General features: G+C 38.5%; 1 protein-coding gene across 1 annotated transcript; it reads right to left on the bottom strand.

The window, feature by feature from the left end:
* Window positions 1–2760: 2760 nt before the first annotated feature.
* On the bottom strand, window positions 2761–19794 carry Cpo (carboxypeptidase O). Its single transcript, XM_074069557.1, has 8 exons — window positions 19534–19794; window positions 16529–16630; window positions 14291–14395; window positions 12433–12543; window positions 11260–11350; window positions 9931–10133; window positions 4460–4544; window positions 2761–3601 (listed from the first exon to the last, which is right to left on the bottom strand). Exons 1-8 carry the CDS (start codon window positions 19591–19593, stop codon window positions 3339–3341), a joined length of 1020 nt encoding a protein of 339 aa, XP_073925658.1. The 5' UTR covers window positions 19594–19794; the 3' UTR covers window positions 2761–3338.
* Between the last annotated feature and the right edge of the window lie 1743 nt (window positions 19795–21537).

The following is a 21537-nucleotide window of genomic DNA, read 5'->3' as shown; positions in this document are numbered from 1 at the left end:
TTGGACAGTGTGATAATAAATCTATGCTAGATTCAAATTTTATATGTAAGATAAAAATGATAGTGAGGTGGTAGAAATAAACATTTTAGTAAGCTAACAGTGATTGGTAAACTATATAAGAAAAAGAAGAAAAATAGGAGCTTGGTCATGTGTAGTGGAAACAAAACTGTAATTCATTTTGACTTAGTTATATATTAAAGCGGAGGGCTAGAGAAGTGGCTCAAGTGGTTGACACAGCACTTACCTAGCAAGTGTGACACCCTGAGTTCCAAACCAAGTACTGCCAAAAAAAAAAAAAGAAAGAAAAAGAATAGAGCCAGATGCTTGAATACCATTTGAATTTTAAACTCTAAACTCACTTGAAAGTCAAGAAGACCCAGATCCTTTGATCCTTTGTAGGAGTAATTATGGAAAAAAAAAATCAACAGAATTTGCTATAAGGAAAGAAGTAGTAACAGAAAATGCAGTGTAGTTAAACTCCCTAAAAAAATAAGAGGCATTATAGAAACACTTTTATTAGCACTAACATAATATTAAGTTGAGCCAGATAAAAATCACCAATATTTTTTTTTGGACCAATGAAAACAGCAGCCTTGCATAATTCAATCTGATATATAAAGCATATTGGGAGACAGTGATATAGGAGCCTCTTTTCCTCCTACACATCTGGCTGTCTGTGCCGAGAATGCAAGGCCTTGACCATTTCTTACTTGGACCATTTCTCAGAATTTTGTTTGCAGCAACCCAACAACCACTAATGATCAGGAAATGTCTCCTTTTGGGGTGAAAATCAGGCTAGCTTACTGCTTGCTACAGAAGCTGTAGATTCCCCAGCTCAGGGTTTCTCTCCTGTAACACATCTCTCTCATGTGCACATGGCATCTAGACTTTTTGTATTATTCTCTTGGACTTGGGGCAAAGGGAATGTGCCATTTGAGGAATAAAGTGCCTTGGCTGTCTTACCCAGGAGGTTCATGCCTTCTAGAAACATCTGTGAAACAGAAACAAGCTTTAAAGTGGGGTAAAAATCAAATTCCAGACCAGTAAATGCACAATACAAGATACTCTTAAGATTGCATTAGTTGCAAGAGTTGTAAGGATTTCCCAAATGATTACTTTTTTAGCCTAGGAAGCTGAAAATGTCCTTAAAAATGATCAGTGCGGTCATTCACCAGCTTTCTATCCTTGTTCTTAGGATCCTTTCACATGAAGTAAAAGACTTCCTAGGTCGCGTCCCCCAGGACCCCATGCCCTCAGAAAGTATAAAGGCCTTGAAGGAAACCCCTCAAGGAAGCAATGATTGTGTCCTGACATGCAGGAGGTTTTAGGCAAACTGATGGGTTATGTTTCTATCTGTTCCTTTGCAATTTTATTTGCCCATGGGCTCTGGCCTTAGATATTAAATAAACTTTGCATATGGGGGCTCCTATAGCACTCAGAGTGTTCCTACAGCACTTTATTTATTTTTTTTTAAAGCCTTGGAAGTTAAAACACAGGCTAGATTAAAACTGATGACAGGAGACTCTAGGCACAGCTCCCCTGCTCACATCTTGAATGTGGCATTGAGTGGTCACACTAGTATTCTTTTCTAGGATGACCACTGATGAAACCTAACCATTTTCCCTGACAATGCCACAATTGTGGAGCTGGCATTTTTATGTAAATAGCTGCTCTCTGATTCATTAAACCCTGTTGCCCCTGACATTTTCCTTTCTGACCATTATCAGCCACACACTAGCAAAACATGAAGAAGTAAAGAGGACAAAGAAAGGCAATAAAACGGTTACAACCAAGAATGTATGGTAGTTGTGACCAACAAGGAAATTTGGAAATGGGCGACTGAACCCCAGGGATGCCCTGTCAACCAGTCACAGCTACATTTGCTCAAAGCTTGTCAAGTGCTTAGCACCATTTCAAGGTGTCACACAGAGATACATAGGAAATGACAGTCCTGGATGTCACCTGAAGAGCACTTAAAATCTCGTAGGTGGGATAGCACAATTAAATGTCTATATATCCATAAATATATAATCTGGCCCTTGCTTATCGTTCCTCTTACTCTTTCTTTCTTTCATAGCATGTGTCATAACCCGCAATATGGAGTTTATTTATTTGTGTTCCCCTGAGCTGGGATTTCCCCGGAATGAGACAGTGCGTCCATTCCAATTACTTATGGTTGCTGTTCTGGATCTCTCCCACTGGAATATAAATTCCAAATAAACAGGGATCATGTCTACCTTATTCACCATTGTAACTTCTTAGCCATGCAAAATGTACCTAGTAGATTCTAAAAAAAGACATACAAATAAGCAGAATAATTTTAAAAATACATAAAACCAGCAATTGCTATATGGAGAGAATCAATAACTTATCTTCTGAATACTGCTCCTAACCCATTAATACAAAATTAAGGGACAACATCCATCAAAGGCAGAGACATAAGCACATTTTTCAAAGAATTTAGATGAGAAAAAACAAAACAAGACAACAATAACCCTGTCCAGGAAACCTATTTTACTTCAGTTCCCTTGGTAAATATTGAGAGTATAAACAAGAAATAAACCCAGAGAACTAGAAAGATCTTATCAGTCTCTCATCATGTGACTTTTAATTAGATTTCAAGCACAGTGGGGCTCCGCTGGTGCCGACAGACTTCTCAAGGTTGAGAACTGGGTAGCACAGTGATGATATAGTTGAGCATGCTGTAGCTGACACAGGCTAAAACTATAAAGCTAAGCTGGTGAAGCTCACGATGTGACATTTAACACCAGATAGATAGATTTAATTGATGATTCCACTTTGTCATTTCTCACACTGTCCTTTACCCCATTCCTTGACTCTGAGCTCAGCCATGTGACTTCCTTCTGCCAATGGGATGTCAGTGCACCTGCACACTGGGACTTGCTCTCTGCTTTCTCTTTCTCCTCCTTCATGCCTGGCCTCACTTTCTGGAGAAGATACATGAGCACAGCCATGGCTCCTCATCCCAACTGAGGCTACCCTAAACTATTTAAGAGACTGAACGTGACCACTGACCACGGATATGTATTTGAGCAATCAACATCAGCAGGAGTTCCTCGCTTACCTAGAGATTTGTGCACCACTGAGTTTTAGAGGAGTTTAATTTGTAGCTTTATTGTTGTAATAACTAAGTCCTATTCCACTGTTATAGAGTAATAAAAATTAATTACTGAATAGCAAATGTTTAAAATGCAAGCATGATTCTTCTTTATTGGAACAGAGTACTTTAAGTCCTATGTTTTGGTTTCTCTACACACACACCTTCCTTCCAACCATATCCATGTCACTCGGGTTGAGCAGACCTGGGGAAGATGCACTTAGAGGGGAGAAGTGAAGAACCACAGCAGGCTCAGCACCATACTGGTGGCTGTCACCTTCCCAGCACTGTTGGAGGGCCAATACTTTGCATACACATCGTCCAGGATGGAAAGAATGGCCTCCATGGTCTCCTCACAGGTAGGCTGGATCTGAGCTTCAGGCAGGACAAACCCATAGGTACCATTGTCCCTCAGCTCAAACGTGTATGAGAAGGGGATCCCAATGTCTCGAGCCCAGTCTCTTGAAGAACCTGATGTGGCATCTATAAAGGAAACATGAAGGCAAAAATAGAAACCATTCTTTGAAAAGACTGATTTCCATAGCCAGCTCAGGGAATAAAGGCTCTGTGAGTAAGATAAAGAAACTACTTTAGATTAGTGTCTCATGGGTAGCCGTCTTCTCTCCATAGGCAACCCCTGCAAGAGTTGTATCTTATTTTATCCCTTCTCCTTCATAGTACCTGGCACTATACCTGACCCACAGCAGAGATTTGATTAACATTTCTTAGCTAATCTAAGACTAGGCAACCCCCCCCTCCCGTTCCCAACCCCGCAATTGCAAGGCAAATGTGAACTGAGTAACTCATACAGAGAAATAAAAACAAAATGACCTACAGGAAAATTATTATGCAACTGTTATCTAGGTGGGCCCCTGGAGGTTGGAGTTGGGAGTGACTTGGCTGGGAGAAACACTGCACTCTTCTTTCACCTAAATTCTTCTTCTTCTTTTTTTTAAGATTCTTTCTCCAGGCCCCTACTGTGTTCTGCTTTTCTGGCCTGATGGGTTCTCTGGGAATTGAATCAACCAAGGGTTGGTGGACAATGTCCTTCCTGTTAACTCCTAAGACAACTTGCCAGCTCTTTTTAACTGAAGCCAGGGGAAATTCTGATCTGAGCCAGTATATTAATTTTTTTCTTTTAGCTCACACCTTATCCCCAGAGAGTATAATTCTGGACTTGTACAGACTCCCTTTTATCCTTGGTTATTTTGATTTGTACAACTCACAGTTGATCCCAGGATCTCTTCTGCTCTTCTCCTGCCCACCTCACCACACAAACTCCATTGACTTCTTTTGTACCTTAGATACTATTGAAGAGGCAAAAATAGGAAAGATACTTACATAAAATATCTGCACTCGATCCAACACTATAATTGGTTCCATGCTTTGCTTTTAATGCATATGCTGCCTTCTGTCCAACTTGAATCTGTAGGTGGGAAATGCAGAGACAGATATCTGGTGTTAAAAATAAATCCGACAATCCAAGCATGTGGTATTTTGTCCAGATCTATCTCTAGAGTTTTAGACTATTCCAACCTCCCATTGGACATTTACATCTAGATAGACTGTTGGTACCTCAGATTAAACATACCCACATTTATTTCTGACTTTCCTATTTCTGGCCTTGCATGCTTCCCCAACACACATGTAAAATCCTACAGGCATCTTTGACTGTCCTTTTCTCAAACAGTTTCCAATTTGTATTTCCAGTGCCATCTTCCAACATCAGGTTTATTACATTGGAACTGGTCTGTTGCATCTTTGTCATCAGTCCTTTTCCCAATTGACCCCACCTGACTTCTAGATATGTAGATCTATGATCATGAGCCTGCTGAAAAGCTTTCAATAACTCCTGGTTGTTTATGGAATTAAATATGAGTGTCTTAGCTTAGATTTTGAATTTTTTTATAATATGACCCTGAGATGCCTTGCCAATATCATATTCTGCACATCCATCCTACATTATAGTCAAATTCATGTTTCCACACTGTTGCTTAGATATGCCCCATGTTCCTCAGCCTCCCTGTCTTTTCTCAGGGTTTTCCCTCTTCTTGGGATCCCTACCTCTAATCTCTGCCTGCTGGGATTCTACCCAACCTCAAAGGATTTTCTCAAATGCCAACTTCTCCATGAGGCCTTACCTGATCATACCAAAGTAAGGAGATCTTATTTCTTCCCGCTTTGAATTACTCATGGTCACTGGTTCATACCTCTCTTATGATTCTCCTCTCATTTCCTTATATAGACATTTGATATATATCTCTCACAGATTTATGGGTTTCAGAGTTGGAAGGCACATCTCTCCTCACATCCTATGCCACCTTATTACTCCATTGGAAATCCTTAGAACTAGATGATTTCTAAGTTCTCAGCATTGCTCTCTTCAGGCTCTTTCCTGAGACCAGAGTCACTAACTAGTTCCAAGTTTGTGAGCTTACGTGCTTATTGACCTTCTGATGAGTGTTCTTGCATAGGTTTGTCAACAGTCCCTTTAAGTGTTCCGCACCACAGGCCTCCCAATATTATAGTCTACCCACCAGATGGTGTATCCCACTCCTTCCCTTTAGATTCTACACAAACACTTCCAAAAACCCTTGTCACTCTTGCCCACACTGTCACCCACTATTGCTTTGGCTGCAAGACAACCTATCTGTACTTGGACATACATCAGCTCCACGGACTCTCAACTAATGATGGGTCTCTCCTTTCCTTCTTTGCACTGCCAAGGTAAATGCTAAGATGTGATAAAGTAGTACTTGGGTAGAGTGGAGACAGAGAAATCCAAAAGGAAGAATAAAAAAGTCAGTAAGTGGTGGTGATGGAAGTTGTATGCAGCAGTTGTGGGCAGCATCCCTAAGGCACGTGGGACTTTTCGCGTGTGGCTGAGCTAAAAGACACAACATTCAACTGAACATATTTATAAGCTTTTTGCTTCTTTCCACTCATTACTGAGAATTTTATCTTTGGCCATTCACCTGCTTTCTCTTTTCCTGCAAAAAGATTCTGAGTTTGTCCCACTTCCTAGGTTTGTTTTGCCTAGAACTGAGATGATGGACAGAAAAGGCTGAACGAATACAAGGTATGAAGCTAATTTGACCATTTACACTGGCAAGATGACAAGAGCTATTTGTAGAAAGAAGAGAGCATTATAAGAGGAAAGGGAGAGTTAGAAAGGGAATTTGTAAAAAAAGGAATTCTAGTAAGGAAATGAGAGCGAGGGAGAGGAAGGATTCAGGGAGTTGATATGTGTGATAAAGTTAAGAGCAAGAGGCCTGGGAAAAATAAGTGCCCTGTGATTTACCAACTCTCTTTTGAAGTTCTCTGAGAATTGTCTAATAGAGATATAAATTGCTTTTAATCATTTTAAATTCATGTCTTCCTGTATTTCTTTGAGTGAAACTTCATGGTAAGTGGTCCCTGGAGAGCCTTTACTTTTTATCTGGGACACATGGATCAGTCCCAGGCTACATTTTCCATCCAAATGATTCCTTACATTTTTTTTCATTTTTGTAGCTCATCCCAGACAACTATTGCTTCTTTCCATTGCCAGCCTTGGTTTTATTCTTTTTGTTTCTCAAATCCTGGCTATTTGGGTAACAAACAGTCTTCCAAGTTTTCCCTTTGTTATTGACAAAAGAATTTTTAACTTTATGTTTTTAAGGATTTTCCATTAGTAATTATTAAAAGGAAGTAGATAAAAGTAAGAAGTATATACAAGAAGTGAAAGTTATGCTCCTCAGCTAATACAGTTGGTCCTTTCTAAGATGAATTGGAAATCCCCTAGACTTCTAGCTTCTACTTCTATCTCTTTGGTGGCACTCTTGAGTATATTTCTCTTTCCTCTCACAATATCTTTGTGGTCCTTCTCAGCTTATACATACTTTCTAGTAAAAATGCTGAAACTCCTTTGTCAGTTGAACATTATATATATATTGCTAAGACCGCTAGCCTACTTAACACCTCATTTACTGAGCCATAAGGATACACTCACGGGAAAGTTTGCAAACCCTGTGATTAAGTCTGTGTCTCAGGATGGGAAATAGAGGTTGATATGAAAAGAGTTCAAATTGAAATACTATAAGCATGTAAAATGTAAGAATTCCTATAGCCATTCTAATTTCTAGAGTGGTTTAGAAAGGTCTATATATGGTCATGGTTCCTCTACATGGTAATTGAGAAGTTGTCTATCATGCAGTATATTTACCATGTTTTCTAAAATCTTTTGATTTTGTAAATATAGAGAGATTAATTACTAGTTTCTGATGATTGTAAATAGTGCTGGAAGTGGAAATCTCCTTGGAGCAGTCAGTTTGATTCTCTGCCTTTGTGCACTGTCTCAAAGCTTATCCATAAGAACCTGAAAGCACTGATAAGTGGCCTCAATAAGGTTGACACACGGTGGCAAAATTTTCTCAGTTTTTTAATGAAAAAGTATAGGGATGCATGTTTGTGTTAACTCTTCAGCACCTAAGACTGTTAGAGATACAGAAAAATTTATCAGTTCTTATGTATAATACTGAAAAACTTGCAAGTATTTTCATCTTTCAGTTACCTTCAAGTAGTCTTTGTGCTATTGCTCTAAATTCCTCTTGCCTTCTTTTCCTGAACCAAAAAAAAAAAGAATGACGTTCCCAAGAAAAATACAGGGATATACAAGTGCTGGTGGAAGACCCCTTCTATCAAGATCTTTCTGTTGGTGGAAGACCCTTTCCCATTAAAGATCTTTTATGTCTTAGGAAGTTGATTTTGCTTTGTCACAGTTCCCTTGAAGGATAAAGTAGGAATTTACAACTAATATCACAGAAATTGGGGATAAGGAGGGTTCTAGGCTTTTAAAAAGAAATCTCTGTTTCTGCATACTTCTTTACTGAAGAAATGGAAATTCCAGGGCTTACAAATGAGGATGAAATAGCATGCAGTTGACTGGGAACTTAAATTGATAATGACTTCTAAAAGTTTCAAACCCTTTCTGTATTCAGAGAGACTGTGTGAATAGTGGGATGCCTCCCAATGACCCAAGTTCCAAGCTGTGCTCCACCATTCCCTGTCTTTAGAGGTTCTGGAAATGTAGTTATCTCAAGGTCTCAATTTCTACACGTCCAAAATGAGATTATTATGTTATCATGAGGGTGAAATGAGATAGTGGCTGTAAAATCCCTTTGTAAATTGTAAAGATGTAGACAAATATTAATTACTTCTGGATCTTACAAAATGATCACATAGTACAAGTTTTCATAGACCAAGGAAGAAAAAAGTAATTTACAGAAAGATACTTGGGCATTGGTGGATATTTTTGACTGCTTTCTCCAGCAAAGATCTGTAATGGGTTTTCTTTTAGCATCCAGGCTGAGTGCTTTATGAGTTACACTCCACTGGGAAAGGGACAGGAGACATAAGATGACCAAGCAGTCACCTAGCCTCTGTGATATAACAGCAGAGCAAGGCTGGTCCACATTGACATAATGAGGAGCTTCTCTTTAAAGTAAGAAGATAAACAAAAAATAACAAGCACTGGCAAAAATGTGGAGGAATCCAAACCCTTGTGCACTTTTGGTACATATGCAAAATGGTACAGCAACTATGAAAAGCCATATGATGTTTCCTCAAAAATCAAAAATCGAAATACCATATGATGAAGCAATTATACTTCTTGATAAACCAAAAGCATTGAAAGCAGGATCTGAGGACGTAGTTGTCCATCCATATTCACAGCAGCACTGTTCACCACAATGGGAACGTAGAAGCAACCCAAGAGTCAATTGATGGGTGAACGGATAAAGAAAACATGGCATATACATATAATGGGATATTATTTGATATTGATGAAATTCTGACATATCCTGCAATGGATGGCCCTAGAGGATAGTATGCTAAGCGAAATAAGCTAGCCATAAGAAGACCAATACTGTGTGATTCCTCTTACATGAGGTATCTAAAATAGTCAATCTGCCAAGGGCTGGAGTTGTTGTTTAATGGGTATCTAGTTTTGATTATGCAAAAAAGAAAGTTCTTGTGATTAGTTTACATAACACTGAATATGCTGAACTATACAATTAAGAATGGTTATAGTGATAAGTTTATGTTATGTTCATTTTACTACAATTAAAAATGAGAAAATCAATTAAAAATAAAGATAGTAACTAATACAACAATTCTACATTTACCCTCCCTTTAATTTGGGACTATCAGGTCAACAAAAGGGCAAAGAGCCCAGTTCTTTTCAGCAATTCTGCCCATCAGTGCTTGGGTAAACACAGCTTCAGCTACCTGGATGAAACAAAGCACCATTTTCCTGCTTCAGCTTGCATTTTGCTGGCACTTCCCCTTACAAATATTTCTAGGCAAATGCTAGAGGAAGAGTTCAGAAGAAAATAGAGCATTGTGTTTAGCAGAAAAGAGAGCAGATATTATTTAGCCATGTTATTTTAGATATGCCATATTCCACTAACAGCTGGCAAGTTCTTTAAAGCATGGTTCAAAAGCTGTAATTGCTGAATGGAGCTTCGAGAGAATTTACAGAAATGAAAGTGCATTCCTGCAGATTATTAACATAATCATCTCATTTATATTGTACACGAATACCTAGGATGTCTCCCAACTTGACACTTTATGAAACAGGCAGTTAATTAACGCAGGCAAAGCAGCATTTAACCTGAAGTCTTCCCAGCAGGCACCTGGCAAGGTGCAAAAAGCAGGAAAAAGAAAATAAGGATGAAGGAAGAAAAGGGGGACTGTAGCCAAAATCTTGGAAAAGAAAACCAAAAAAAAGGAAGGAAGAGGTTTTTCTAGAGGCCTTGCTATTGCAGACTTACCAATTCTTCATGGTTACTTGCTTTATTTTGGGTGTAGCCATATGGTGTGAGAATGAGCTGGCCATAAGAATGGATAGTCAGGAAACACAAAATGTCCTCCTTCTTGTCCTCTATAAAACTGGAGACAGCTTTAGTCTCTGGTTCAGACAGGGGTCCTGTCCCACAGAATGTTAAATTTTCACAGTTTTTGGATGCACCAATACCTGGAAAATATAGGAGATAAGGCTTCAGATTTGCTTAGAAATGACTGAGGTTGGTGAGTGATCCTTGCTCAGAACATGAGTATATCAGGGCTTGCCCTTGGTGAGACTCACTTGCCCTAAGTAAGTCCTGGCTAAATAAGTCAGGTAGGTGGTTACTGAAGGTAGTTGTTCAATGAAGAACTCAGAAAGGCAGGAGGGCTGGTATTAGTTAGGATTTAGAAGCAAACTCCACAGCTCAGATGGGAGAATTCAAAATGAAATGGCATTTCCATAATCTTTTACTTAAACCTGAGATGAACTTGAAAACAAATGGTTGGGAATCAGTTCTCAGGTTCCTAAGTCAGGCTCTGATAGCCTTTCTGCCCTAAGTCTGTCCTTCAGTTTCTTACTGGCTTCTATCCCATTACAGCTATTTTGCAAGGACATAAGTAGTCTGTCCTCCTCATTAACAATAATAAACCTCATTAGCTGAGCCTCCTTTATATGTTAGGTCTGTGCCCAGACTCTCCTGTGTAGCACTGCATTTATTCCTCATGATGACCTTTCGATATGGTGGTATTACAGTGGCTCACATTTTACATAACAGAAAACTAAAGCAGAAAAGATGAAACAAATTTCCCAAGACCATGCAGCTGCCAAGTCTGAATTTTAACCCTTGCCATCTGGTGAATGGCAATGCTCTTAACCATTCCTGCCTCTTTATTTGCTTCCAGTTCTGTGGACATATTGAGATTTGGAAACATGGAAGTGCCATAAGGAGAAGAAAATGTTTGCTTTGCTTCCTGCCCACCTCCGTGCTGTAAAATAATCCCCAGGGATAATGCTCTGATGTTTCTTTTTAAATGATGATCTATATGTTCTGATATTCTGAAACAAAAAGTGATGGATTTCAAATGCGCTCATACTGGTCTAGGCCTACTTTGTTCTTGTTTAGCTGACCTTCTTTAAAGAGAGTCCTATGGTTGAGTGTTGGTTGCTCTTACTGTATAAATAATATCATCTCTTTGGAAGGAGAATGCCCAAAACACTGTAGAAATTTTTCAAAAATTATATATCAGTAATTCACCCTTTCTTTGCTTCTCAGCTCTTTTTTGTTCGTCAACTCATCTATTGAACATGTACTTACTGCACCAAGAGACGTTGAAATTTCGGTTGAGATCCGATCCAAAACATGTGCCATTGTTGTGGGATGAGCGAGATTTCCTCCAGTAACGATCCTGTAACAGAAGAACCTAAGGATAAAATCACAGCGTCCGTGATGATAAGTGGGCCCTTGAATATGGAAAATGCGTCCCAGGATTTTCTGAAAAAATCTGGCCTTCAGCATTGTAAAGCTTGTGCATGGAATTTCCAGTCTTGTGGCAACTCCCAATGATAGGAACAACCGTACAACCGAAAATGTGCAAGTGTGTAAAGAGATTGGAGGAGGCTATGCCTGCGACATGATCTACTTATTCAAAACAAGCTTCAGAATCATTGTTTTAGGGCCAAGTAATACAGAATAAAAGTGAAATAGCTTGACAGATGGAAAAATGACTGTTCCAGGTGTATCAGAGATGGTCTCTGCACATTTCTGGGAGCAGAGAACTGCTGAGTGGAGATGAGAAAAAAGATAAATTTCACCAGCCAAGTTCAGAGGAAATGACGTGATTCTCATATGGGGCCAGAAAGACTTCCAGAGAAAGAGGCTCCATGAAGGGCCTTTGAGCGAGTAAAGGTAGAAAGAGAGAAGTAAGTGCTCTTTAGAAAAAAGAGCTCTTATTTGGGGAATGAGATGCTTTAGAAACATTTTAAAGAGAGAGGTTCTACTACTTACTACACAAGAAGACTTTATGAGACGCGTAACCTGTGCGAATGATCATATTGAAAAATGTAGTCTGGTTTAGTATTTATACATCATTTATTCCCCTCATGCTTCTAGAACTGATTTAAGTTGGATACAGGTTGGTATATGAATTTTATATTAATATAATCCTAATTGGGTAACAGGCAACTCAAAAACATCAAGAAGATAGTAGAGAAGAAAAAGTAAGTCCGATTGGAAAACTGACAAGTTGTCAGAAACAAAGAAAACACCTGGTGGACTTCAACTCTAAAACACCCTTAGGGCTCCTCAATCCTGAAATTGACTTCTATTGTTTGATTTTTAAATGTTGAACTGATTTTACCCAAAGTGGGGTGTTGATCTTTACATAGGTACAAAATATTTTTATAACTAGAATGGTTAAGGTCACAAAAATGAGCCTTAAAGGAGCTTTAGGTCATGAATGTATCCCAGGACCGAATTCAGTGTACTCACAGTTGTCCAAGTATAGATATAACCATCTATGTTAAAAACTGGAAGTACATAGAAGTCCAGGTTCCTAAGGAACATGCTTATCCTTGAGTTGTCCTTATAGTTTTGTAGAATCTGGCAATGTAAGAGAAAAACATTTGGAATGAGTCTAGGAGGAAGAATTTTCTCTCAATTTTCTATGAATTTAACTTAATAGTAAGGGCCAACTACACATCACACCTCTGCCCTCCAGCCACCAACCCCTCCTTAATTGTCTCATTCTCTATAGTAGTAGTTCTCAGACTTTCTTATGCTTCAGAATCATCTGGAGGGCTGGAGGGGTGGCTCAAGTGGTAGAGCACCTGCTTTGCAAGCATGATGACCTGAGTTCAAACCCCAGTTCCACCAAAACATAAAAACAACAACAACAACAATAAAAAAAAGAATTACCTGGAGGACTCATTCAAACAGATTGTCCAGCTGTGCCTGACCTCCCCACCACCAAGAGTTTCTCATTCACTAGGTTTTTTTGTTGTTGTTGTTTTGTTTTCTTTTTTTTTATTATTCATATGTGCATACAAGGCTTGGGTCATTTCTCCCCCCTGCCCCCACCCTCTCCCTTACCACCCACTCCGCCCCCTCCCTCTCCCCCCACCCCCTCAATACCCAGCAGAAACTATTTTGCCCTTATTTCTAATTTTGTTGTAGAGAGAGTATAAGCCATAATAAGAAGGAACAAGGGTTTTTGCTGGTTGAGATAAGGATAGCTATACAAGCTATCACAATAATTGCCTGTGCATTTGTGTTACCTTCTAGGTTAATTCTTCTTGATCTCACCTTTTCTCTAGTTCCTGGTCCCCTTCTATTGGCTTCAGTTGCTTTTAAGGTATCTGCTTTAGTTTCTCTGTGTTAAGGGCAACAAATGCTAACTAATTTTTTAGGTGTCTTACCTATCCTCACCCCTCCCTTGTGTGCTAAAGCTTTTATCATATGCTCAAAGTCCAATCCCCTTGTTGTGTTTGCCCTTGATCTAATGTCCACATATGAGGGAGAACATATGATTTTTGGTCTTTTGGGCCAGGCTAACCTCACTCAGAATGATGTTCTCCAATTCCTTCCATTTACCAGCATCATTCACTAGGTTTTTAGATGGAGCTAAGAATTTGTATATCTAGCAAGTTCCTAGTTGATGTTGATGCTCTTAGCCTGAGGACCATATTCTGAGAACTACCCTCTTTGTGTTTTTTTTTTCATATTAGGGTTCTATAAAGTCTGACCAAAAAAGTAAATTACTTTCAAAGGTTTCTTACTCCCTAACGAGAGTAGTATAAATAACACACACAAAAAAAATAAGGTATTTTCCATATTCTAAATCTTTTGATCTACCCAGAAAACCCATGAAGTACTCATTCATACCCCCTTTACAGATGAATAACTAGAGTTCCCAGTGCTAGAAAATTTGCCTAATAGTATTAGAAAGAGGCAAATCTTTTTTCTGGCAGCACTGGAGTTTGGAATCAGACCTCACACTCGCTAGGCAGGCACTCTTATTCTTCTACATTTAGATATGTTTATCATCCAATAAAAATTATTTGGGATGCACTAGAAAGAAATAATGGTACTAACTCAGTTTTCGGCAAAGTTAATCACTAATTTCATTTTACTTGAGATGAAAACTAACTCAGCTGAGTTTCATTCTGGGCTGGGGATATAGCTCAGTGACAGAACATTTGCCGAGCATGTGCAAGGACTTGGGCTTAAACCCTAGTACTGAGGGCAAAAAGAATTTCATTGTTATCATGTGAAAGAAGTATAGATTCTAAGTAGCCAGGAAGTAAAAGACATTATGGGGTATCATTGTGAGGAAGCTAAAGACACTTACCTCTTTCACAAACCACTGGCAAAAAGCAGGGGCAATCCATTCCCTGGCATGAATTCCACAGTCCATCCAAATGACCTTCTTATGGTTATTTGATGGTTGGCTGATCTGGAGGAGACATCCATGCTCATTATTGAAAGCCACTGTGCAAAGTTACCAGGTTTCCCATTCCCCTGGAGGTCTCTTTCTTACTACACTTTGGTTTCAAGAAAGTGGTAAGGATGCTGGTGGAGATGCACAAGTGTGGCCCTTTCTTCTGTAGCTCTTGTTCCCCTGCCAGTCGCTTTAGTGGTTGTTCTTAGGACCATGAACTGAGTCCCAGAACAGCCAATCAAAGAATGAGCTTCCTATACCCTAAGTTATTCCTTGACTACAAATAAGGGTATAAACCCCTGAGCCAGAAGCTAAGAGATTAAATCTGTCTAAATCTTATAAAAGCCTTATACAGAGTTCACTCAGAATAGCAAAGTGCACAAGAGGTAATGTTCAAGAATCAAGGGTATTTAAAAATGAATCCCAATCCTCACTTAAACTTGTTGAAATTGTAAGTAGATCAAAATATACAATCTCCTACAATGCTTACTAATTTCCCCTCCCCTTGGAGATCTCTCCACCCTTAGTCAAATAATCTCCAGCAAGAAATATGCCCTTCTTCCTCAAAGAGTAGGGAGAAATTCAACTTGCAATTGTGGATTCTCTCTGGTGGAGAAGAGATTGTAAACAGTCATATCTGTTTTGGATTTGTAAATGGCCTAGACAAGCACTATTTATTGAAAATCACTGGCTGCTGGGCTGATGCAGACTGCTCCCTCCTGCTGAGATACTTACAAACTGAGATAAATACAAGGCTGGATCTATTCAAGGAACTTTCTCCTTTTAGTCTCACTAAATTAGTGCTTTTAATTCACTGCTTACCTTAGCTTTTCTCTTGTAATCACTCCTTTTATGAGTGTATGTATGTTAATTATATGTTTATCTTTATTGCCTCTTTATTACATACTCATTCTATTCTTTATAATCTGGACACACAGGATGTTTAGATGTCATCTTGGCTGATTCAGCTCAGAGTTTGAAGGTCTACCAAAAATCAAATTGGCAGGTGCCCCAAGCTTAAGATAGCACCAATTTCTCAATCTCTGAGTCAATTCTATTTCCAAGCTAATATTTTTTTGTAATTGTAGATAATTCTCAAATTTGGGGTTGTGCCCTGTAAATTAGCACATCTGCACCAAGTAGTATAAGGGTAATGAGCTAAGCAATGCTAGTTCTTAGTATCAGCCTTCTTAGGCAGTCGTTTCTGAAGAATGGTCTTGGACCAGCAATACTAGTGTCACCTAAGAAATTGTTAGAAATGCCTTGTGGCTGTAAAACTTAAGTGTGCATCAGTACCTGGAGGAAGGCTTATTATGTGGCTGAGCCCCATTCCCAGAGTTTATGATTCAGTAGACCAGAGGTTGAACCCAACGATGTATGTTTCCAACATGTTACCAAGTGCTGCTGATGCTCTGGGTTCAAGGACCACCCTTTGGAAACCATTGGTTTGGTAATGGTTGTCAACTCTGGCTACATATTAGGTGCCCCTAGGGAGTTTTTACAGCATGCCTGGACATGTCTGGAACAATTAAGCCACCATCTCTGTAGGAGGAACTGATATAACAGGATTAATATGCAGCCAGGGTAGAAAGTCCTGGCCCTATGGTGGAGAGTCTATCAGGTCTCAAACACTTTTCACCATGTCACATGTAAAAGGGGTGGGAGAACCTGGAGACCTGGTTGTCCCCCTGGCTGTGTAACTACCTTGCTGTGGGACATTGTACATCACCTTACTTTTCCTGGGTCTTTGTTCCCTCAACCATACAAGGAAGGAACCAAAGATGAAGGATGTTTGTAGCTTTTAAACATTTTTTTATAGAAAAATTTCCCCTTACAAAAAAAAAAGAACATTTAGAAAACACAAAATACATATGAAAAGTGAGCTGGCTGAAGCATGAGTTGAGAGGTGGTCCACTTCTAGGTCTTACTATTTTCAGGTCCTGTCTCCAGGCCCCCACCCACATAAATAAGGCATGTGAACCTGCAAGATTTGAGTTTTAAAAGTCCAGATTGAAATGGAAATGCCAAAGACTTTGCACTGGTTCTTTTAACTTTCTCCACATTTCTGAGAGACCCTCTGCATAGTAAACAATTTCCTCAGAGCAAGGTGATTGTCCCACAAAAGTTGTTGTTAACTTTTGTACTCACCTTCAGGTAGTACATGGGCCGGGTCTCATATGTCATTCCTAGAAAATGCTGGGTCGCCACTTCTGAGTATCTCTCACTGATCAGGCTCATCCAGTGATAGATCTGAAACAGCCCAGGAAGACCACAGCTATCAATAGGAAGATCGATTAATTGCCTCTGATGAAGATAACTGTTTCTTCCACTAAGACATTGAACTCTGTACTCTGCTCTACACTGCAATAGCTATGTGGTAAATAAAACAGAAAACTAAACCAATGGACTATTACCTACCACCTGTCTTTTTCTTTAAAGATCTACTCTGCCAGCAAGTCTTAGGACACCTTGTTGAACTGTTTCAACTATATATATGAATATATATGTATATATACATACATGAAGCTTTGAACTTTATTGAAATTATTTATTTTTTCTTACTTCTCTTTATACTGTTAGCTAGCATATTTTTCCTGTAGATGTTTCTAATTTTACTATTATTTAATCAACTTATTTTTGTCTTTAAATATGCATAGATTTTATTTCATTTGTTAAAAGTTGAAAGTTAGCCTCCTATTTTATCTCAAGTTAATTCTTTCCTCATATCCCTGTCTTACACAAGTTTCATATCCATGCATTTTCTTTTTTTTCCCCCTTTTTTAAAATTATTGCTGTACTGAGGGTACATTGTGACATTTACAAAAATTCTTACAGTATGTTGTAGCTGAATTCACTCCCCCCAGAATAGTTTTTCCCATTGAACTTTACAAATAAGTAATTGAGAATTAGTAATTTTGATAAGCTACCAATAACACTTCAGAGACAATGAATAACAACAGGTTCTTCATATGACTATGTGGGATACACAGTCATGCCAGTAATTTCAGGTCAAGCTTTATTTTGTGGGATCTTCCATCTTAATGGATCCCAACAGCTATGATTGGGTGCTGGTTTTGCCCCAAAGTTTCATGTGCTGGAGACGTGATTCCCAGTGTGGTGATGTGGGAACTGACAGAATTTTCAAGAAGTGAGGCCTACTAGGAGATCCTTAGGTCATTTGCAGCCCTACCCTTAGGAGGAAATACTGTTCTCCTGGAGAGTGAACTCTCTTGAGAGCAAGTTGTGATAAAACTATGAACATGACTTCCCACTCTCTCGCTGGCTTCCTGTTTGGTGGTGTGATTGCTTCCCCTCACACTGCTGCCTTTGCCATCTACCATGAGTCGATGTAGGCAAGATGGATGGCCCTCACTAGACACTGCACTGTGCTGTTTGATCTTTCTTCTCCTTAAACTATGAGCTAAATAAACCTCTTTTCTTCCTAAAGTTAGCCTGTTACAAGTATTTCATTATAGTAATGAAAAGCAGACTAGTCCACCAACAATAACCTTTGCTAATGTTCTAAGATTTGAGAAGACCTGGCTATACCCTTTCCAAAACATGGTAACTGAAGTTTCTAAATCAAACTAAAGATAATAATTTTGATTCATCTGAGTAGACTTTAATAGATGGTGATTTAATTACAAACCCGACATCGGGTTTAGAAGGAATCTTATACCTTTGCCTAACAATCTATAACTGGGGTTCCAATGAGAAAAACGTAAGACATATTAAGACATTCATTAGCATGGCTCAGGCACATCACACACAGAATTTCTACGTAGTTGACAACTCTGAATAGCAACAATCAAGAATTACAACAAATAATAATTAATTGGGATAACCATTATCTTGTTTCAAACATTTTGAATCTCTATCGACATTCATCTTGGCATAAAATATTTTTAGATAAAGTGGATTATTACAGCATTAATAATACTTAAGTCAGGGCAGTTTCAATTCAGTCTATTAACTGAAAAGAATAGCAGCTTATTCCATGGGTACCATGTGTGTACCTGTGATGGGGCCATATCAGGTACAGATGTGTAAGCCTTGAGAGAGCTGCAAAGAGCAGCAAGGAGAAACAGCAGCTGTCATTTACTTACTGCTTAATCAATAATGGTGTCGTTGGTTGTGAGACAGACACTACTACTTCTATTTCACAGATGAGAAAATGAAGGGTCAAAGAGATTTAATGTCTTGGTCAAGGTTCTACAACCAGCAATGACCAAACCAGGTATGAACCCATCTCTAACACATCATAAGGTTTCCATGGACAACACTGGGCCTTGTTCAAAATCATAGTACTTTAGAGATGATTTTTCAGAAGAAAGTATAAATTCTTTCTTATACTCTTTGAAAAAAGTTCTATAAAATACTCAGATATCCCCAAATGCTGAGAGAATGAATTAGTAAAGCCTGTTTTGTAGGCAATTTGTGCCTTTATATAAAAAATTTTGATATATGTATTCTTTCTAATCCAGTCATTCTATTTTTAGTTTATACCTTAAAAAATTTGACCTAAACATTGTGTGCACATATGAATAAAAGAAAAAAAAATTTTTTTTCTGTGTAAGTTTTATAGACACACACACATACACACATACACAGAGAGAAGCTAATTTTCCACTATATCTAGTTTTAGAACCCACCAAACATCTTAGTAGCATTACATATATTTCTTTGTAAAAGGGTTTTTCCCTCTTAAGAACTGTTGCTGTGCCCCTTGCATCTTATAAGTAATAGCTACATTTTCAGCTAAATAAAATGCAATTAGAAGCCTCCACCCATGTCTCACACCCACATAAGTGCCAATCCTGCCCTGCTAAGCCTGTTAAGGACTTGATAAACAGAGATAAGTGTTAATTCCAGTTCACAGGCACACTAGCAAACTTGCTCATTGGATGTTCTTTCCCTCATTTTTCTTTTGTTATTAATTTCTTTTTATTTCCTATCACAGGGTTTTGTAGTTTCAGGGGTGGTGGTGGAGGAGGAGAAGATTTTTTAAAATTCCTTCAACTTAGTGCACAGGTAAATCTCAGCCTCACATTTTGAGTCTCTCCAGTCCATGAATAGTCACAATGAGCCATTCCTTGTGCATCCTAAAGTAGGTTGTGACCACCACCAAACTCCCCACATGGGTCCTTGCTCACCTCTTCCATGGGGTGATATTCAGTATAGGAATAGGTCTCCAGGCTGCTCCATGGACTCATGACCTCTTGTCTGTGTTGCACTAAGGATCTGAAAAGGGAAGAGACCAGACAAAAAATAGTGAAGAAACCAGGAAAACTGAGAGTTAGAAGGCTGGTGAAAAGGTAGAAAGCAATGCTCACAGGATTTGGAGCGCAGATGCCAGTTTGGAGTCTTGGCTCTGTGTTTTACTAATTGTGAGATCTTGGGTTGCCATGTAGCCTTTTTGATCTGCAATTTCTTTATCTACAGGGTGAGGACAATCATTTCAGCCTTGCAGGGAGGCTTGGATGATTCACTAAGATGTTGTAAACACTTTTAAATTTGTAAAAGAAATAATAGCTAGATTTATTGAAATGACACTTTTTCTAGGACATGCACCATTCTAAGCAATTTAAATCTCATTTACTTTTCTCTAAAACTCTGAGATACTCTTATTATCTCTGTTTCAGAGATGAAGAAACCAAACCATAGGGAAAATGTTACTAGGACCTAACCTCTGGCAGTCTGAAACATCTAGAATGTAAGTCACTGTGATGAATACAATGGAGAGAAATAATCTTTATGCAATCATTTGTCTTTTGTTTACATAAACATAGGCTCACAGCAAAACTAAGTGGAAGTACAGATGATTCCCATGCAGCCCCTATCCTGACACATACGAAACTTACCCTGTGGACATCCCACAACACATACGGTGTATGTTGTACATACATTCTATGGAATTGGACAAATGTTTGATAATATGTATGAACCATTATAATACCATACAGAATAATTTTAGTGCCCTAAAATTCTTCTGTGCTCTGCTAATTCATCCTTCCCTTCCTCATCCCCTGGCAACTACCCATTTTTTTTCTGTCTTCATAGTTTTGCCTTTTCCAGAATGTTGTAAAGTTGGACTCACACAGTGCAGAGCCTTTTCAGATTGGCATCTTTCACTTACCAATATGCCTCAAGTTTCCGCCATGTCTTTTCACAGCTGGATAGCTCATTTCTTTCTCAGTTCTATATAATATTCTTTTACCTACATGCACCACAGTGGAAAGACAGTTTGTTTGCTTCCAGTTTTGGCAATTATGAATAAAACTTTTATAGAGCTCCACGTGCATATTTTTGTGTAGACGTGTTTTTAATTCATTTGAGCAAATTCTTAAAAGTGCAATTGCCAAATCATATGGTAGAAGTATGTTTAGTTTTATAAGAAACTGCCAAACTGTCTTCCAAATGGCTGCAACATTTTTTGTATTCCCACCAGCACTGAATGAGAGTTCTGGTTGCTCCACACCCTGATTAGTACGTGAAGATGTCAGTTTTTGGATTGGGGCCACATTTCTCACTGTCTTCATTTGCAATTACCTAGTGATAGGTGACACAGAACATATTTTCATATTTACTGACAATTTCTGTATCTTATTTACATTATTATAATTAAACATTTATTTTAGCTCCCAGCTTCCCAAGTGGCCAAGGCAAAAGTTGAATGCAATATCATATAATTTTTGGAAGGAAATTCATAATTTTACTTATAGAATCATTTTCATGGTACAAAATTCCCGGACAATGGTTTGCCATTTTACATTATGTAAGAAAAGTAACCAATAGAGTACACATAATGAGAAAAAATAGCTTTGTAAATGCTACCGAAGTATCCTTCAAAGAGTCCTTCCTTATAGCAAAATTTGATAAAAATTCACAACATAAAGTTTAAGTTTGACAAAAAAGTAGCTATGAGGGAAATTAAGATAGCACTCTTGGTCTGTAGCATCCTGACAATCTTACTTCATATAAGAGCAGAGTTTAAAGAGCATAGAAAAACTAAGATACCTATTAACTTCTCTCTTTCAACTGTAACTTGTCAACTGTATTGTGCTTCGGGTAGATACTTTACAGGAGCCACTTCAAAACTGAGCTCTAAAATGCTTCTTTTCTGTAATCAGCCATTCACTGATTACAGTCCCAAGATT

Source organism: Castor canadensis, chromosome 4, assembly GCF_047511655.1.
Source record: "Castor canadensis chromosome 4, mCasCan1.hap1v2, whole genome shotgun sequence".
Lineage (NCBI taxonomy): Eukaryota > Metazoa > Chordata > Mammalia > Rodentia > Castoridae > Castor > Castor canadensis.
This window is presented reverse-complemented; position numbering and strand designations above follow the sequence as displayed.